Below are 16,136 nucleotides of genomic sequence, written 5' to 3' on the forward strand. Positions count from 1 at the left end.
TTGGTTTTTGCTTTGGGTTTTTAGACAACAAATGAGGGAGCAGAGAAATTGGGCTAAGAACAGAGACTTAGGGCAATATTAGAGGTTGATTACCAAAGAGGATACATTTGGGAGCAGAGAGAAGAATGAGACAGATGAGAATAGGCCTTGAGAAGAAAAGTGGTTCTGCCAGGAGAAACAAACTGAATATTTCCGAAAAAATAGTGAGAAACTATGTCACCAAACCAATACTAAATACTACTAACTGGTCAGTGATGATACATGCAAGCTTCAGGCCTCAGGGTTTCTGCCCTGCAAACATCAGTAGCTTGGTACATACAGTTCATTACGTAGAGCGAGCTACTTGGAGTGGAATAAAACTCAGTCTGAAGGCACAAGGTAGTTGATGAAAGCTTCTGCTTTAGGAACCAAAGCTTTCATGCTCTCCCGTGTTGCCATTTCGTCGTCTTCAATCTGGAATGCTGGAGCACAGGTTACACCGACGAAAGAGTAGTGCAGCTCAGAGTCTCTTCCAGGCGTTTTGACAAACACACTTCCATCTTCGGTGAAGGACTCGATGTCGCAGGTCAAGAAGGCGCCAAACCAAACATTTGGAGGAACTGTGTATTGTGGCTTTTGGCCATGCCGTAGATCAGGTCCAACAACTGTCATCTTGAATTGTCCATCGTCATGCACTTCAAATACCTGAAAAAAAATGGGGTTAGTCAAGAAGTTATGTTAATTTGATATTTATGTTAAAATTTGCTGACCGTGAGAGGTTCCCCCATGTAGTAGTGCCAGGTCTCAGCACAAGGGATGCGATGCAACTTAACGATCTCTCCAGCAGGTAGCAGGAAATATATGGCATTGCTCACAGCACGGTCTACCTTATCTACAAGGAATGAAACACATTGACAAAATTAGAGATAATGTGTTATTTTTATTTATAAATCTATAGTAGCTCACAGGAACTGAAATTGGAGTTAACATTATGTGGTAATCTAAAATGTTAAGCAGACTCTACTCTTATGACGGTTAACTAGGGAGTTAACAGTGGGCGGCACCACACAATGCATTGATGAATAACCTCTAAAAGTGGTCAAAGCTTTTGCCTGCAGTTCAAAAGAAAGAAAAAAAGAATATGCTCTAAGATATTTTATACTATCATGGGACTGAGTCTGTCAATTATGAACCATCTCTGGTCTGTGTGTTACAGTAAATGAAGTTTGTCAGGCTCATGCTCAATGGTGTGCTAATCTGATATGTGAAAACCCCAAATTTAGAAGTGTTTTTTTTAGGATAAATGAGAAGTTAAAGACTCAGCACCCAATATTGACTAAGCACAGTTAGCAAGAGAAAGAGTTGTGTATAGCATCAAAGGACCAAATTTGCACTAATCAAATATAATGATGTAAAAGTAACGACAAATCAAAGTCATGTTGATAATACTTCTGAACAAATACTCCTATGGCCTGTGAGTTACAGATATGCCCTTTTTTGAGTCTTCCTAGATGTAAAAACCAGGATATACTACTGACCAGACTCTTGCTGTGTATCCTTCGCAAAAGGAGAGACAGCGATAGTTGCCCCTTGGTCAGGGGGAAAAAAATGCAGCTAGGCCAATTTCGCCAAGTCAAAAATTGCACGCATCAGCAGTAAAATACGCTTAGTTACAAGAGCTAACATTTACTTTACAAGAGAAAGGAAGCAGTCAAGGAGCACGAGAAATTATTATCTCATCACAAGTTTATTGATGGACAGTTAGTAGACATGTCAAGACTCCAGAGTATACACGATCCAGAACATACATCTGGCCGCAAGCTCAGAACCTAGCAGTAATGTTTGGAGTACTAATGTTTGACCCTTTATTAACTCATGAAGCTTTTTTATCAGAAATTAAATCATCTAGTTTAGGAGCTACAAAATCTGATCGATTATAACAATCCAGTGTAGGCAGGATATACACAGAATTCGAATCTCGTTCATGTTGTTCTTACTGTTATTATTGTACTAACACATAGAATGAGCCATATAATGCCAAATACCCCTGGATTTTGCTAAAAAGTATAAGAAGTCAGACTTCATTATTTAGGAATTTTCTACACAAAAGAAAACTGCCAGGAAATAACAATAGTTTGCACTTCTTGACTAGTTTGGGGAACCTTGACTCTCTGAGTGTAGAACACCTACTGCCTCAGATCCTACTAATACTTTTTAATTACCAGAATTTCGTGCCCAAAGAAAACAGTCCTTTTCTTTTTCTGTGTCTTCAGTAGATTATAATTACTCCAGTTTATTTCAAAAAAGTAGGATCAAAAGACACAACAATTAAACAACTAGGATGATCTTGACGAGCATATTGCCGTAGAATCATGAACTCACACTGATTTCTGAACTCCATTATAATATATCTCCAATCGCAATAATCAGCACAGTATCCGGACCCGAAATCATCGATTACAGCTATCTGTAAGTGGAAATGACCTCTAATTGAAGCAATCCACAATCCAACGCGAGATCAAGCAACCCGATGAAAATGGCCAAGCTTACAGCGGGGAGGGAGGGCGGACTTGGGGAGGGAGATGGAGGGGTCGCGGAAGGTCTCCAGGATGAACCCGCCATCGGGGTGGCGCTGCAGATCCAGCATGGCGACGACCTCCGCCGCCGTCTTCTTCTCCGAGCTCTTGGCCGCCATGGATTCTTCTTCTTCTTCTTCTTCTCTCTCTCTCTCTCTCCTGCTCCGCCTCCTATATAGATTCTTCGGACTCATCGGGGCCGTCCATCCGCGCCGCTGCGCCAGAAACCAACGGTCAGGATTCGTCCACGAACGGGTAAACCCGGCTCGAGCCGAGACCAACACAAATCCAACCCGACCACCACCGCGCCACGCCACGCCACGACACGCCGCGCCGCCGCGTCGACTCGCCGCGCCGCGCCGCGCCGCCCGCCCCCCACCGGCGACCATGTCCTTGGCGGCGACCTTCGTGTTCCTCCTCGTCTCGGCGCTGCAGATGCTCGACCAAGTCCTCGATCTCGTCAAGAAGGTCAGCGCCAGGGAAAGCGCGCGCTCTCCCTCCCTCTCTTTTTTTTTTCCCCGTTTCCGCATCGATGGATTGATCTTGTTCTCTAGGGCGGAAGGGGTTTATAGATTGTTCGGGGGAAGGGAAGATGTTGATTACTTGATTAGTGGACATGCTTGCAATGTGGATCGTGTCTTGTTAATTGCGTCGCTCCTGATCTGTCGATTTTGCAGAGGGGATCGATTACTGATGACCAGCTCAAGCTACGGCTAGAAATCACGCAGATTCTCAAGGAGGCTAGTGCACTATCCACGTATGCAATTCGTTTGTTTGCTCTTCCCCTCATCTCAACCCTAGGATTCAGTGACTCCGGTGTAATTGTTCTTGAGACTTTTTCTTTAGTTTTCCCCTTTATCTGATTCTTGAGCTGCTTGTGGTGCAGGCCCTCAACGTTTGCACAAGCCGCAAAACTCAAGCGGCTGGCTGCTGCTAAAGAAAAGGAACTGGCAAAATGTATGAGTTGAATTGGTTCGTTTGTTCCTGTGTTTTGCCTGCTGTAGCACCATAGAAATCTTTGCTCCCATGTCGCCTAATCCTTGAAGCACAGACTGATAGTTTTTGAGCAAAGAAAAGCCTATCAGTGTTGATACCAAATAGTATTTCAATAGTTGCTATAAGATATGTCCGAAGGTGCATTAAGTACAATCACCTGCATTGAAATACTCTTTTCTTATGTCCATACAGTGCAACAGCAGGACATCAAAGGGAAGCAGTCTTTATACAACCAATACGGACGAGTTATGTTGTTTTCCAAGGTGCTTCATGATGAACTTTGTTTTTTTTTCTCGTTTATTTATATTTGTAATGTATATACTTTCAACATTGTCTCATCGAATCACCATCCATTTGGTGATAGGTTCTAATCTACGGCTTGCTCATTCTGTGGTTTTGGAGTGCTCCTGTAACTACTGTTCCCAAACATCTTCTGCAACCTTTTGGTATGTTAATTCCTTTCCATTTATTACTGATTAGTTTGTTACAAAGCCTTGCTGGTTACCTAATGTTTGCTCATCATGTTGTATGCTATGCACTTCAACATTTATCTGCCAGGAAAATGTGGTACTTACTTTGTAATAATGGCATTTGCTGGATAAGAAGTTTCTGTTAAAAAACATGAATACACCTTAGGAAAACGGCTCTGTTTTCCCCTTCCCATAAGGCCACAACATAATGCATGCTTCTGAGTTCTGAATCTAGTGTGCATTGCAAAATACGATAGTTATTCTTTTACTAATCAGAATAACCATATGCCAATTGTTTGACCAAGCAGGGACTGTTTTTTCACTGAGAATGCTTAGAGAAACTGATATAACTTGCCACATATTCTCAGATCCCCAATGTGAATGATTATTATAGAGTGACAAACCTAAAATCCTTCATTTTCCCCAAATTTTTATGTGGTGTATTTGACTTGTAGATATGGTGTGGTGACATCAGCTAGGTTTTTTTCCTTCTTGCTTTAGTTAACCAGTAAGTTAATGGTTTTAAGTGATTGACAGGACGGATGTTTTCCTGGAGAGGTGTTGATGCTGCCACAGGCCGTGTTGTGGTAAGCACATGTAGTTTTAGGCACTATTCAAAATAAGGCATGGTGGTATCTTATTTAAAACCCTCTACTTAGTGTTGCTCCCAGATACCCTAGTAAATTACTAACATAGTTGAATAACATTTTTACAATTTCCTAACTAAGCTCTGAATATTTTTCAAGATTGAAAGTTTCCACCTATTCTAACTCATCATTCTTCTCGTGCAGGTTGGAATTATCCCATGGCTACTTTTAACCTCTCGTGTCAGCAAGTTATTGTGCCAGAAACTTGCCCCTATATTTCTGCACCCATAGCTCCTTTTGAAGAGTTCGATTTGCTCACTGTGGTTTTCAGTTTTGTTCTTACAGTTTTAAACTGTAGACTTTCTACATGTAGCTATGCAACATCATGGTTCCTATGATGCCACTTCCTGTAAAATTTTGTTGCGCCTATCTGCATCCACAGCTCCTTCTCATAGTGTTTCTTTTTTTTAACCATGTTTATATTTTGCAAATTTACACACACTGCATGGCTGCCTGTGTGGCACATTGTGACTTCCTAAAAGAGTTACTGGTGCGACTATGCCCCTAGTTGATATATCTAGAAGAGTATGTTGTAGTTGTAGTAGGTATATTTCTTTTGTTTAGCATTTACTTGTTGCTTAGTTCAAAAGGCTTAAGTAATGCAGTGTAAAATTCCACCCTGGTTGTGTCGGTTGGAATATGAGATTACAGCCCATCATCAATCTTACTGGGATTTCATTTTTCGTTTTCCTCTCATGGAATCAATTTCTTATACAATTATACTTATGTTCTCTATCGATGCCATGTTTCCCTCTCTTTTTTTCTATCTATGTTAATGATTTCATAGAAGATTTTGAGTGATTGAAATATAAAATAGCATATCATAGGGGTGGCCACAGTTTTATTTGAGGAACTCTCTCTCATATTTTCAAGGGAGAAGTCATGAAATTTTACTTTAGCACCTGAACTATTGAATCAGGTATTGAACCCCTTAGCTTTCTCGTGCAATCTAAATAACATCTTGGGTGGTTTTTCCTGTGTGGCATGTTGATTTGATGATTTTGTGGTGGTGTGGTGACTATACCAATAAGCAAATTAAAATATAGACTAAGAGCAAAGATTGATAGGAGGCTGGCGCTTCATCTTTACTCACCTATCATATTTTTTACAGCCATGTTTGCTTACGGCCTTATGATATACTAGTATTTTTCATATTTGGCCAGTGGTCTACTCAGTGTGGTAACCTAGTAAAACCGTTGAGTCAATGTTCCATTGGAATTAAACGACATTTACAAACACCGTGTTTAGATCCTAATTTTTTCTTCAAACTTCTAACTTTTTCCATTACATCAAACTTTCCTACTTGCATAAACTTCCAACTTTTCCGTCATATCGTTTCAATTTCAACCAAATTTTTAATTTTAGCGTGAACTCAACACAGCCAAAGTGCGGTTGCCACAAGAAGTGTGGCTTAGGTTTTCTTAGGGGGGGGGGGGGGGGGGGGGGGGGAGGGAATTAACCTTTTGACATATCGGATCACATCGTTGAAAGGATTGGCATCTAGTTGAGGCATGGTAAGAGCCTGTGTGGGAGAACTTTAGATTATAAGCAACTGGAGAAATTTAGCTGGTGATAATCTGGAGAAGCTTTTCTAGGTTCTGGCGATACCACCAGTTCATACTGCGCACCACCCCGCGTAACAACACCATAGATGCAGTAGAAACAGGTTGCAGCCGATTGGTGTCATGCATGATGGGTGTTGTTGCTGCTACATGATCAGCTGATAAGAGCGGCACGGCTTACTTTTCTCGCGTAGGGAGCTAGGCCTTTGCGATACATGAGACTTTTTGTGTGGAAATTGTGGGATCATCAAAGACGGAGATGATGGTTATTAGGAGTAGAAATAATTCTAATCCATCCTACGAGGTAAAGAAAAACATTCTAATCCTTGAAGCTGAAATCCTCACTCTCGGTGTTGCTCCTGCGGTGTATGCAAATCGCGATTACAGCTTACAAGCCGGCTATTTTCCAGAGTGGCATCTTGCTTTGTGAAAGTGTGGATCAAACTGTAGGAGAAAACGAAACCGCACTCATCACCTCCAAACACAAAAGGTATAGAAATATGTAGAACAAAGCGTTCCACAAAGGAGAGAGCCTCTAGGGGGAGAGAGAGAAAAACAAAAACCTCGTCGATAGCTAACGCAAAAAATAGATAGTTGCAATGGCAAGGACCTAATCACTATTTCACGTAGCTGATCATCAGGCTTACTGTTTAGGTGGTTTTTAGATGGCACATTGGCCTAAAAATGTTTTGGCTCTCATGGGTTAAGCTACAGCTGAACAAAGCACCAAAAATAATTTGTTACAAAGCTTTTTTTATCTATGTTATTAGCGGTTTATAAGCCAATGACCAAAAATAGGCTACAACGAAAAAAAAATTCTCCAAAACCAGACCGGGTGGCCCGGTTCTTATAAGTCATTTTTAAGATGATGATGAGTCACATGCAGCAGAGATATTGTAATATAGGATATTCAGCCTGAATTCTTACATGAGTTTGCAAAATAAAATGCAATATCATCCCAATATAAAAAAATTCAACTCTACAGAGCTCTTGTATATACGGTTCCAAGGGTTCACAAAATCAAGTCCGAGTTCCGTTATAAGGTCTACTGTATGCTACAACGAATTGGCTTGAATAGCTTGTCGGGAGGAGGGTGAAAGGCAGCTGAAGTAGTCGCTTGAATGGGCAGATACGGGATACAAGTCACCAAAGCATCTCTTGATATCTCTTGATCCAGAATCTACCTAAATTTTCGGTTTTTCTTGCACCAGTGTGGTAATGCAGGCCCAGCTTCCTTAGTTTAGTGCAGTTACCATATCTTGTTCTTCAACCAAAAGAGCATCAAAACTACACCGATCACAATGGCAACAGGGGCATACTTCCGAATCAAGGCCTGAAATGAAAAAAAGGGGTTGTGCATACCATAAATGAGACGCTGAAAAACGTGGGTAAAACATGTAGATGAATGCAGGTTGAGATTAATGGCAACATGACGACAAACATTGTGATACAAACTAGCAAATGCCAATGTGGATATCCACGTTACTAGTCAAGACTTCTGACCAGGCATGCTGCTAAAGCCATTTGGTTGCTTCATTTAAATGGTTGAGAGAACTCGTGAGGAATAATGTTAGGTTGCTCCTAGAATCCAATGAAACGGACCAATTGATCGTAAATAGTGTAATAAACACTACTGGCAAACATCATTTTGTTAGCTAAAGGGAGCTTCTAAAAATAAGCTCATGGAAATGTTTGCTAATGTTGGAGGCAACAAGGAATTATAGTGACTATATTAATTTAGGTCCTGGAAGTATAGGCGATTTTATCATCGTACTTGTATGCTACTTAATGTGAATAGCACATGCTTAACTGCACATAAATAATATCAGATGTTTCAGTGATATAAATACTGATATTTCTAACAATTCTAATAGAAAAAAACTCTGCACAGCAGGCAAATGCATCTGCTAAAAGTTGTGCATGTCATTGTGTAAGTGGATTACCTGGCGATTGAGATCCTTAGCCTTATCTGCATAGATTCTTGTGTCAGAAGTCAGCCTAGTTGACATTTCAGTGACCTCTGCAAAGATTGAGCAATATTTTAATAGTCAAACCGGAATATCAGTTATCACACAATGAAGTGCAAAGAAAAGGTAAAGGTGGGCACAATTCTTTAGTAGTGAAAACATCAGAATCAGGCCAGTAAAATGCAAAAGGCAGTAAGTTGACATTAGTGCAAATAAGCTTTTGAAGGCTATTGAAAGGACAAGCTGGTAAGCCTGATGCATGCTACAGAAATCTGATGGTTTATTGTATCAGGACATATACTGTGAAGGTAGAACTAAGAGATATTTGCAAACTTACGGTCTAGCTTTTCACCGACACCAAGAACTTCTTGAACATTACGAGTCATAATTTGATGCACCTCATAGAGCTCATCATTTAATTTCGCAAGATTCCTCTGGGTTCTAGTATCCAAATAGAGTTTCTTAGTCTTCTGAATGAATGTGTCTAGATAGAAAGAGGAATACGTTATCAACCAGTTGAACTTGAGTAGATAATTGAAAAAAGTGCTGGCATGAGAACTCTAGAAACATACCAAACTTAATAAACGCATACGGCCTTGCAGCTGTTTCGATTTGACTGCCGTTGACTCTTTCGAATTCATTTCTCAGATCTTCTAGGTACTGGAATGCGAGTTTCTTTGGATAAGAACGGTCACACATAGTCAGATAGCATACTCGCCCCTCAATGATGTAACTGTTTATTTGAATTAAGGTTCAACAAGATCACACTGCAATAAACTTAGCAAACCAATACAAGCTAAAACATGCATTACAAGAACAACATTAGCTGGGTGCTGAGTGCTGCCTTTTCTCAACAGAACACGATGTAAGTCTCAGGTTAAATAAGCTTATGATCTTAAAGTTAGTAATGATAAATGGACTCAAATATTAATAGCAAGATCAACAAGAGCATCAAATAAGTACCATGTGCTTGCAAGTTGTAAGATCCTAAAAATTAAGTGAATGCTATAGAAAATAGAGAAATACTAGAGAATATATAGACTAGCTATTGTACAGTCATGATTGATAATTTGGACCAATCACATAGATTCATCAAATGCCTACCCATTTTCTTGTTTACCTGTGTAGCCATACAACTATCCAGCATATTTGAAATCTTCATTACCAGCAAAGAAATGTAATGAGATGCAACGTGTGAACTTGATAAAAAAAAATATCCGAATGACTGTGCACATTCAGATGTCAATATTTAGCAGCCAGATATGCTATATCACACGGACTGCAAAAGAACAGAAACAAATTCAACAGTCATGAACAATACCCAGAATAAAATAGCCACAGAGAACATAAGGATACTGAAAATAGTATGGCCCAGTCTCAATTGACATCCGCGAGGCTTCATGTTGCCCCTTTGATAAGTTTTTGAATAGAAGTTTAGCTTGCTGCTTGTAAAAGTCAGCGTCCTTCTGATCCCGTCCATCATCCAACCCTTCTGCCAGTGGAAGGCCATCAGTAACACGTGCTATCATTGTCAGCTTCACCATTTTGTCAAGAAATCCAGAAACCAGTGCAAACTACACCAAAATACCGAAAGAACCTGCCAGGGGAAAAAAAGGTGAATTAAGGTGTGGTTCCAACTTCAAGTGTTATTTTATATATTTCATAATATTAGATACTTAGTTTTCTAGTCAACATATAAATAAGAAATCCAGCAAAGAGACCAGCACCACCGCCCAAGAATTTCATGTCCTTTTGCAGGAAATCCAGGAAAGAGATCATCACCACCACCGAAGCATTTCATGTCATTTTGCAGTATCGCATTTCTTAGGGCAATTTTAGAATCACATACGTTCCAGTGATTAAGGATGACTAATCCTTTGCACAAATCCATATCAATACACATTCTACACAGCAAGTAAAAATAACATGGACCCAAATTCATATGTACGAAATACATAGGGCCTGTTCAGATTGTAGCCACTTTCAACCCTTCCAAAATTTGGCATTGTCAAACTTCGGCACATTTTGGCACTACCAAATTTTGGTTGTGTTAGTTTGTTGCCTTATCAAAATTTGGTAGAATTTTTAGGAGCGGAAACTTCTAGAATTACCAAAATTTGGTAGGGTAGCATTGATAAGTACGTGTTTGGTTTGTAGTCTTACCAAATTTTGGTATGGTTAAAAGTGGCAACAAAGTGAACAGCCCATAGTTTCAATCTAAACAATTCTGAATCAGAATGCCACCATTAAACATAAACCTCACAGAGCAGCTCACAAACACAACCTAGCACAGGGGAAATCAGAAATGCAGGGACAAAAACATCAAATCCTATTCTTCTTAATTCACCAAATACCGAGAACACTCAAATCCCTTATCTATACTGCATTGATAACTCCCCTAGATGAATGAATCCTAATTTTTCCAAACATTGGGTGCTCGTACTGCCACCTCGGGCAAGCATAATGCATGAGACATAATATGAGACACTAAATGACCTATGCATCAAACCCCACTCCAAATTACCATTACTCTCAAGCACACAGCGACAGTAAATGCATCAATCAGCACTCGGAACTCTGCAAACAGGACAGTCTGATGAGTCAATTTCCGCGACTAGCACCACCCAATTCTCCCGAGCAAACTACTAGACCAAAAATAGCTGAAATTACGATACAAATAATCAACCCATGTAAAAAAAATCAACAAAAAATGAAAAGCAAAGGAAACACCATCTAGAATGACGCGAGATCCACGCAATTCAACTACACGAACAGACCGAGCAATACTTGAAAGCATTCACTAGATCACAGTGAGGCCAACCAGCTGGACGGATCACAACGAGCAGCAGCCACTATAGATTCGAGCCGCGTCAGATCTGGCCGGATCTGGACGAGCCGCAGTGAAACGAGAGGAGTAGAGAAAGGGAGAGGGGAGGCGGAGCGTACAGGAAGGGATCGAGGCGGTTGAAGGGGGAGGCGACGCGGTGGCCGTCTCCGGCGGGGAGAGCCGAAGAGATCGCGGCCGCGGAGTCGCCGGAGCCCGGAGGACGCGGATGCTTCGACAGCCCCACCGTTCCGTCTTCTTCACTTCTTTTTTTTCTTTTTTTTTTTGATAAGCTTCACTTTTCTTGTTAAGTACTTGTACTGCCTAATTATAATTACGAAATTAGCCTATTGGTGTCCAAACGGGCGGGCCAGGCCCACAGCACGACAGTGATGAGAGATCATCTAGGAGAAATAAGTTTGTTCTACCTCCCTCAACTATCTCCCTTTGGCGAATCACATCCCTCAACCGCAAAAGTATAGAGGTTCCTTCAACTATGAAAACCGAATCAATTTACCTTCTCAGGTGGTTTGAACGGTGGTTTCATCCTACGTGACATGTTGACCGGATCTTTATCCGATGTGGCGCCTACGTGGCATTACAATCATGAAAAAATGGCAGGACTCACGTGTAAGTCCCTATCTTTTTCTTCCATCTCTTCCTCTTTACTCTTTTTTCTTTTGCGTCCGCATGTTGTTTCCGCTCAGAGGGGCGTCGTCACTCGTCCCTAACAAGTGTAGTGGTGGTGTCGACCTGTAGTGGAGGCACCGTCGTTGTCATCCATCATGCTTGACCACTCACGGCGTGTTCTGGGGGTCGTTTTATGTACTCTTACAACTCTCGTACTCGTAGTAGTCATGGCACACACAAGGGCACTATTGCATGTCATATGATAAAGGGTTCGCATTGAATTTTAACTAATCTTGTATTGAGTTTTTCATATACTGTTGCTTCGAATATTGCTTGTTTATTATTCCAAATTTTAGTTATTTTTAAATTGTACTCATACTAAAACTCTTATTTTAATTTTTCTTTCTAACTTTAAAATTTTTACTCTAAGTTTTCATGAATTTTGTGTTGTATATCAGGTAGTCTATTTTTTCAATATTTATTGTTCTATCATTTCGAATTTTAGTAATTTATAAATTGTATTTCTAATTAAACTCTTATTTTTATTTTTTTTAATATTTCAAAATTTATTTTATTTTTAATTTTGGATTTTAATTAATATCATACCGGGTTCGATATTAACTTTTTAAAATATTTTTTATTTCTTTTGTTTCAAATTTCAGTTCTTTTTATATTATATTTGCTTTTTAAAGTTCTTTTATATAATTAATGTGGAAATTTATATCCTTTACGGCGAATGTGATTTCTCATTTTAAGGATGTTTTAATCTAAAAATTTCAGTTTAAAATATAATTTGGTGTTAGAAAGAGTAAATAAAATATTGTTATTTATTATAAGAATAAAGTGAACTATTATTATTAATAATTTAAGGGTTAGGTGATCTAATAAGTTAATTCATGTAAAATGTACATTTAGAAATTTTTTTTCTAAGATTAACTGTCCTGGTCAAAATCCGTCCTCACACGCGCGAATTTGCCTTCCCGCCATCCTCGGCTGTCTAAGCTATCCCGCGAAAGCCGCCCGCTCCCTCGCCGGCGAAGAAACATAGCCCCAGGATACCCCCGCCCCCAAACTTAGGCACGCGCGTCCCACACGCCCACACGCCGGCCTCCCCGTCCCTTCGCGCGCCATGGCGCAGCCTCTCCTCCTCCTCCTCCTCGCCGCCGCCGCCGCCGCCGCCGTCGCGGTGGTGGCGGTGGCGCAGACGAACATGGCCGACGCCGAGGCGCTGATGCAGCTGAAGAAGTCGTTCACCAACTCCTCCTCGCTGTCGTCGTGGCTCATCACCAACACGGACGGTGACAAGTCGCCGTGCGCGCCGGGGTCGCACGAGTGGCATGGCGTCGTGTGCTCCCGCGGCAAGGTCACCGGCCTCCGCCTCAATGGCCTCCGCCTCGGCGGCACCGTCGACGTCGGCGCGCTCGTCGGCTTCCACAACCTGCGGTCCGTGTCGTTCGCCGGCAACAACTTCTCCGGCCCGCTCCCCGCCGTCGACCGGCTGACGTCGATCAAGTCCATGTTCTTCTCCGACAACCAGTTCACCGGTGTCCTCCCGGACGACTTCTTCTCCAAGCTCAGCCACCTCAAGAAGCTCTGGCTCGATCACAACGAGCTCTCCGGCGCCATCCCGGCGTCCATCGCGCAGGCCACGTCGCTTCTTGAGCTCCACCTCGCGCACAACGCCTTCTCCGGCGAGCTCCCGCCGCTGCCGCCGCCGGCGCTCAAGGTGTTCGACATCTCCTGGAACGACCTCGAGGGCGTCGTCCCGGAGGCTTTCCGGAAGTTCGACGCCGGCAGGTTCGGCGGCAACCAGTACCTCTGCTACGTGCCGACCTCCGACCGGCCGTGCAAGCGTGTGCAGGCGGCGGCGGCGAGCTCGTCCAAGAGGTCGCCCATGGCGTTCGTCACGCTGCTCGTCTCGGTCGTCGTGGTGGCGCTCGTGCTTTGCCTGTGCTGCAACCGGTCGAGCCGCGTCCACGACTTCGACCCCGCCCACCGCGGCGGCGACGGTCTCGACGAGAGGCCGCCGGTGTACATGGTGAAGCAGTTCTCGACGACGGGGAAGCGGAGCGCGTCGTGGCTGGGGAAGAGGACGGGGTCGTCGCTCCGCGGGCATCGGCGCGCCGCGTCGGCCGCGAAGGCGGACGAGCTGGGCGGCGGCGCCGGTGACCTCGTCATCGTGAACAACTGCAAGGGCGTGTTCGGGCTGACCGACCTGATGAAGGCGGCGGCGGAGGTGATCGGCAGCGGCGGGCACGGGTCGGCGTACAAGGCGGTGATGGCGAACGGCGTGGCCGTGGTGGTGAAGCGCGCGCGCGACATGAACCGCGCCACCAAGGACGCGTTCGAGGCCGAGATGAAGCGGCTCGGCGCCATGAGCCACGCCAACCTGCTGCCGCCGCTGGCCTACCATTACCGGAGGGACGAGAAGCTGCTGGTCTACGAGTACATCCCCAAGGGGAGCTTGCTCTACGTGCTCCACGGCGACCGGGGCATGGACTACGCGGGGCTGGACTGGCCGACGCGGCTCAAGGTGGCCGTCGGCGTCGCGCGCGGCACGGCGTTCCTCCACGGCGAGCTCGCCGGGCACGAGGTGCCACACGGCAACCTCAAGTCGGCGAACATCCTCCTCGCGCCGGACTTCGAGCCGCTCCTCGTCGACTTCGGCTACTCCGGCCTAATCAACCACATGCAGTCGCCGAACTCCATGATCGCGCGCCGGGCGCCGGAGTGCGCCGCCGGACACCCCGTCGGCGCCAAGGCCGACGTCTACTGCCTCGGCATCGTCCTCCTCGAGCTCCTCACCGGCAAGTTCCCGTCCCTATACCTCCAGAACGCCAAGGGCGGCACGGACCTCGTCATGTGGGCGACGTCGGCGATCGCCGACGGCTACGAGCGGGACCTGTTCGACAAGGCCATCACGTCGGCGTGGAAGTTCGCGCTGCCGGACATGGCGCGGCTCATGCGCGTCGCCGTCGACTGCGTCGAGACGGACGCCGACAAGCGGCCGGACATGAAGGTCGCCGCGGCGAGGGTGGAGGAGGTGGTCGCCGCGGCCATGGCGACGGTGAGGGAGAGGCATCAAGCGGCCGGTGGCGAGAGCAGCAGAAGCTCGTCGCACGCCCAGTACGTGCGAGACGGGTCCATGCAGCGGATCACAAGCGTCGGCGAGCGGTCGTCCCGGCGAGGTAGCAACGACTACTCGTCGTGAGACGGCCGGCGGCGAGGTGGCTGGCCGGAGACCTTTTTTTTTTTTTGGTAAGTCGGCGAGGCAAGCGAGGGTCAAAATTCTCTCTTGTTTATCTATGTCAGCAATAGCTAAAGCCTTCAGGAAGAAAAGAAACTGTTTCTGCGTCCAGTATCGCACACACAGGAGCATTTCAATTTTCAAAGGCAGAAATATCAAACAATACACATCGATCCAACCAGATTCTTGCAGAATTTTTCTCGTTTAAAATGGATTGCCGAACTTGCAATTAGTGAGGTCATATTTTTGTGATTTAGGTTATCGTTTCCTTAGAGAAGTTAAAAACAGTTTAAAGACTTTTCAAAAAAAAAAACAGTTCAAAGATACCCTTACTAAAACATAAGTTGTTCAATCCAAATTTGTTACACTATACTTTTTCGACAAATTTGTTACACTATAGAGCTATAAATCAACCACAAAAACTATACTCACAGGTCTACGGAGTCATCCTAGGCCCTAGGGCTAAAAATTAATATTCTTTCTGTCAACAATGAAAGAAAAGATGGTGTAGCAAGTTCTCATATTCGTGACTCCCTCCGTAAATAAATAAAAAAAATCCTAACATATGTGACCAAGGCGCATAATAAGGGTGTTGTACGAGACGGCGTCCCGCTCGGGACATTCCGTCGAACAGGCTGTGCGCGAGGCGGGGCAGGCCACGGAGGAGTAGAGGCCGAGCAGCTTGTTCCATAGGTCTAGCTTCAATCTAGGTCCTCATCGTTTGTACATATTTCTTAATAAGCCAAAATGACTTACAAATAATAAAAATTAATTTATAGGTAAAACTTTTATATATGTGTCGGTAGCAACTTAAAAGTTAATACTGAAATAAACCTTTGAAATATTTTAATATCAACTTCAAAATTTAGTTTGGAAATTTAATTTTTGATTTTTGTTTTGGCTTATTAGGGTTACCAATGGGACTCTAGTACTTGTACTAGTCAGGATTTCGTCGGAAGCAGGCAGGCGAGGGCGGATGGGCCGCCGGTGGCGCTCCGGCCTCCGGCCGCCGGGATGGAACACGGCCTGGTCCACAGCGAGTCAGTGCTCGATCGGGCCCTCGGGAAATTAATTAGGCCCATTATAATTTGGATCGCAACAAAACCAATGGTGGTTCTAATTTGGCCCACGAACCTAGCTTTACCAAATTTACTGAATGCCCCCAGCCAATTCAAATTTCCACTTCGGTTAGGGAGTCTGATAGGAGAAATCGATCTGAACGGGAAAATAAGTAGTAT

At 43.9% G+C, this 16,136-nt stretch overlaps 4 protein-coding genes across 4 annotated transcripts; 2 read left to right on the forward strand and 2 right to left on the reverse strand.

Moving 5' to 3' along the window:
- Positions 1 to 67: 67 nt before the first annotated feature.
- LOC127776782 (uncharacterized) lies at positions 68 to 2,715 on the reverse strand. Its single transcript, XM_052303328.1, has 3 exons — positions 2,530 to 2,715; positions 750 to 871; positions 68 to 684 (listed from the first exon to the last, which is right to left on the reverse strand). Exons 1-3 carry the CDS (start codon positions 2,672 to 2,674, stop codon positions 361 to 363), a joined length of 591 nt encoding a protein of 196 aa, XP_052159288.1. The 5' UTR covers positions 2,675 to 2,715; the 3' UTR covers positions 68 to 360.
- A 131-nt stretch (positions 2,716 to 2,846) lies between these two features.
- On the forward strand, positions 2,847 to 5,359 carry LOC127776781 (protein GET1). The gene is made up of 7 exons (XM_052303327.1): positions 2,847 to 3,023; positions 3,233 to 3,312; positions 3,442 to 3,512; positions 3,744 to 3,814; positions 3,916 to 3,997; positions 4,559 to 4,608; positions 4,813 to 5,359. Exons 1-7 carry the CDS (start codon positions 2,943 to 2,945, stop codon positions 4,897 to 4,899), a joined length of 522 nt encoding a protein of 173 aa, XP_052159287.1. The 5' UTR covers positions 2,847 to 2,942; the 3' UTR covers positions 4,900 to 5,359.
- Positions 5,360 to 7,102: 1,743 nt separating this feature from the next.
- On the reverse strand, positions 7,103 to 11,319 carry LOC127777870 (25.3 kDa vesicle transport protein). Its single transcript, XM_052304487.1, has 6 exons — positions 11,144 to 11,319; positions 9,554 to 9,794; positions 8,770 to 8,930; positions 8,535 to 8,681; positions 8,174 to 8,250; positions 7,103 to 7,563 (listed from the first exon to the last, which is right to left on the reverse strand). The coding sequence occupies exons 2-6, from the start codon at positions 9,739 to 9,741 to the stop codon at positions 7,480 to 7,482; spliced, it is 657 nt and encodes a 218-aa protein (XP_052160447.1). The 5' UTR covers positions 9,742 to 9,794; positions 11,144 to 11,319; the 3' UTR covers positions 7,103 to 7,479.
- Positions 11,320 to 12,675: 1,356 nt separating this feature from the next.
- On the forward strand, positions 12,676 to 15,115 carry LOC127777452 (pollen receptor-like kinase 3). The gene has a single exon (XM_052304046.1). It carries the CDS (start codon positions 12,781 to 12,783, stop codon positions 14,860 to 14,862), a length of 2,082 nt encoding a protein of 693 aa, XP_052160006.1. The 5' UTR covers positions 12,676 to 12,780; the 3' UTR covers positions 14,863 to 15,115.
- The last annotated feature ends 1,021 nt before the right edge of the window (positions 15,116 to 16,136 follow it).

Source organism: Oryza glaberrima, chromosome 6 (assembly GCF_000147395.1).
Source record: "Oryza glaberrima chromosome 6, OglaRS2, whole genome shotgun sequence".
Classification (NCBI taxonomy): domain Eukaryota; kingdom Viridiplantae; phylum Streptophyta; class Magnoliopsida; order Poales; family Poaceae; genus Oryza; species Oryza glaberrima.

Excerpts from the sequence above, each read along its gene's own strand:
- LOC127777452 (XM_052304046.1), top strand. The coding sequence starts at position 12,781 with ATGGCGCAGCCTCTCCTCCTCCTCCTCCTCGCCGCCGCCGCCGCCGCC.
- LOC127776781 (XM_052303327.1), top strand. The coding sequence starts at position 2,943 with ATGTCCTTGGCGGCGACCTTCGTGTTCCTCCTCGTCTCGGCGCTGCAG. Across the intron at positions 3,313-3,441 it reads GAGGCTAGTGCACTATCCAC|GCCCTCAACGTTTGCACAAG; the intron begins GTATGCAATTCG and ends CTTGTGGTGCAG. Across the intron at positions 4,609-4,812 it reads CTGCCACAGGCCGTGTTGTG|GTTGGAATTATCCCATGGCT; the intron begins GTAAGCACATGT and ends CTTCTCGTGCAG.
- LOC127777870 (XM_052304487.1), bottom strand. The coding sequence starts at position 9,741 with ATGGTGAAGCTGACAATGATAGCACGTGTTACTGATGGCCTTCCACTG. Across the intron at positions 8,682-8,769 it reads GTATGCGTTTATTAAGTTTG|ACACATTCATTCAGAAGACT; the intron begins GTATGTTTCTAG and ends CTTTCTATCTAG. Across the intron at positions 8,251-8,534 it reads TGTCGGTGAAAAGCTAGACC|AGGTCACTGAAATGTCAACT; the intron begins GTAAGTTTGCAA and ends CAATCTTTGCAG.
- LOC127776782 (XM_052303328.1), bottom strand. The coding sequence starts at position 2,674 with ATGGCGGCCAAGAGCTCGGAGAAGAAGACGGCGGCGGAGGTCGTCGCC. Across the intron at positions 872-2,529 it reads GTCCGCCCTCCCTCCCCGCT|ATAAGGTAGACCGTGCTGTG; the intron begins GTAAGCTTGGCC and ends CATTCCTTGTAG. Across the intron at positions 685-749 it reads ACATGGGGGAACCTCTCACG|GTATTTGAAGTGCATGACGA; the intron begins GTCAGCAAATTT and ends ATTTTTTTTCAG.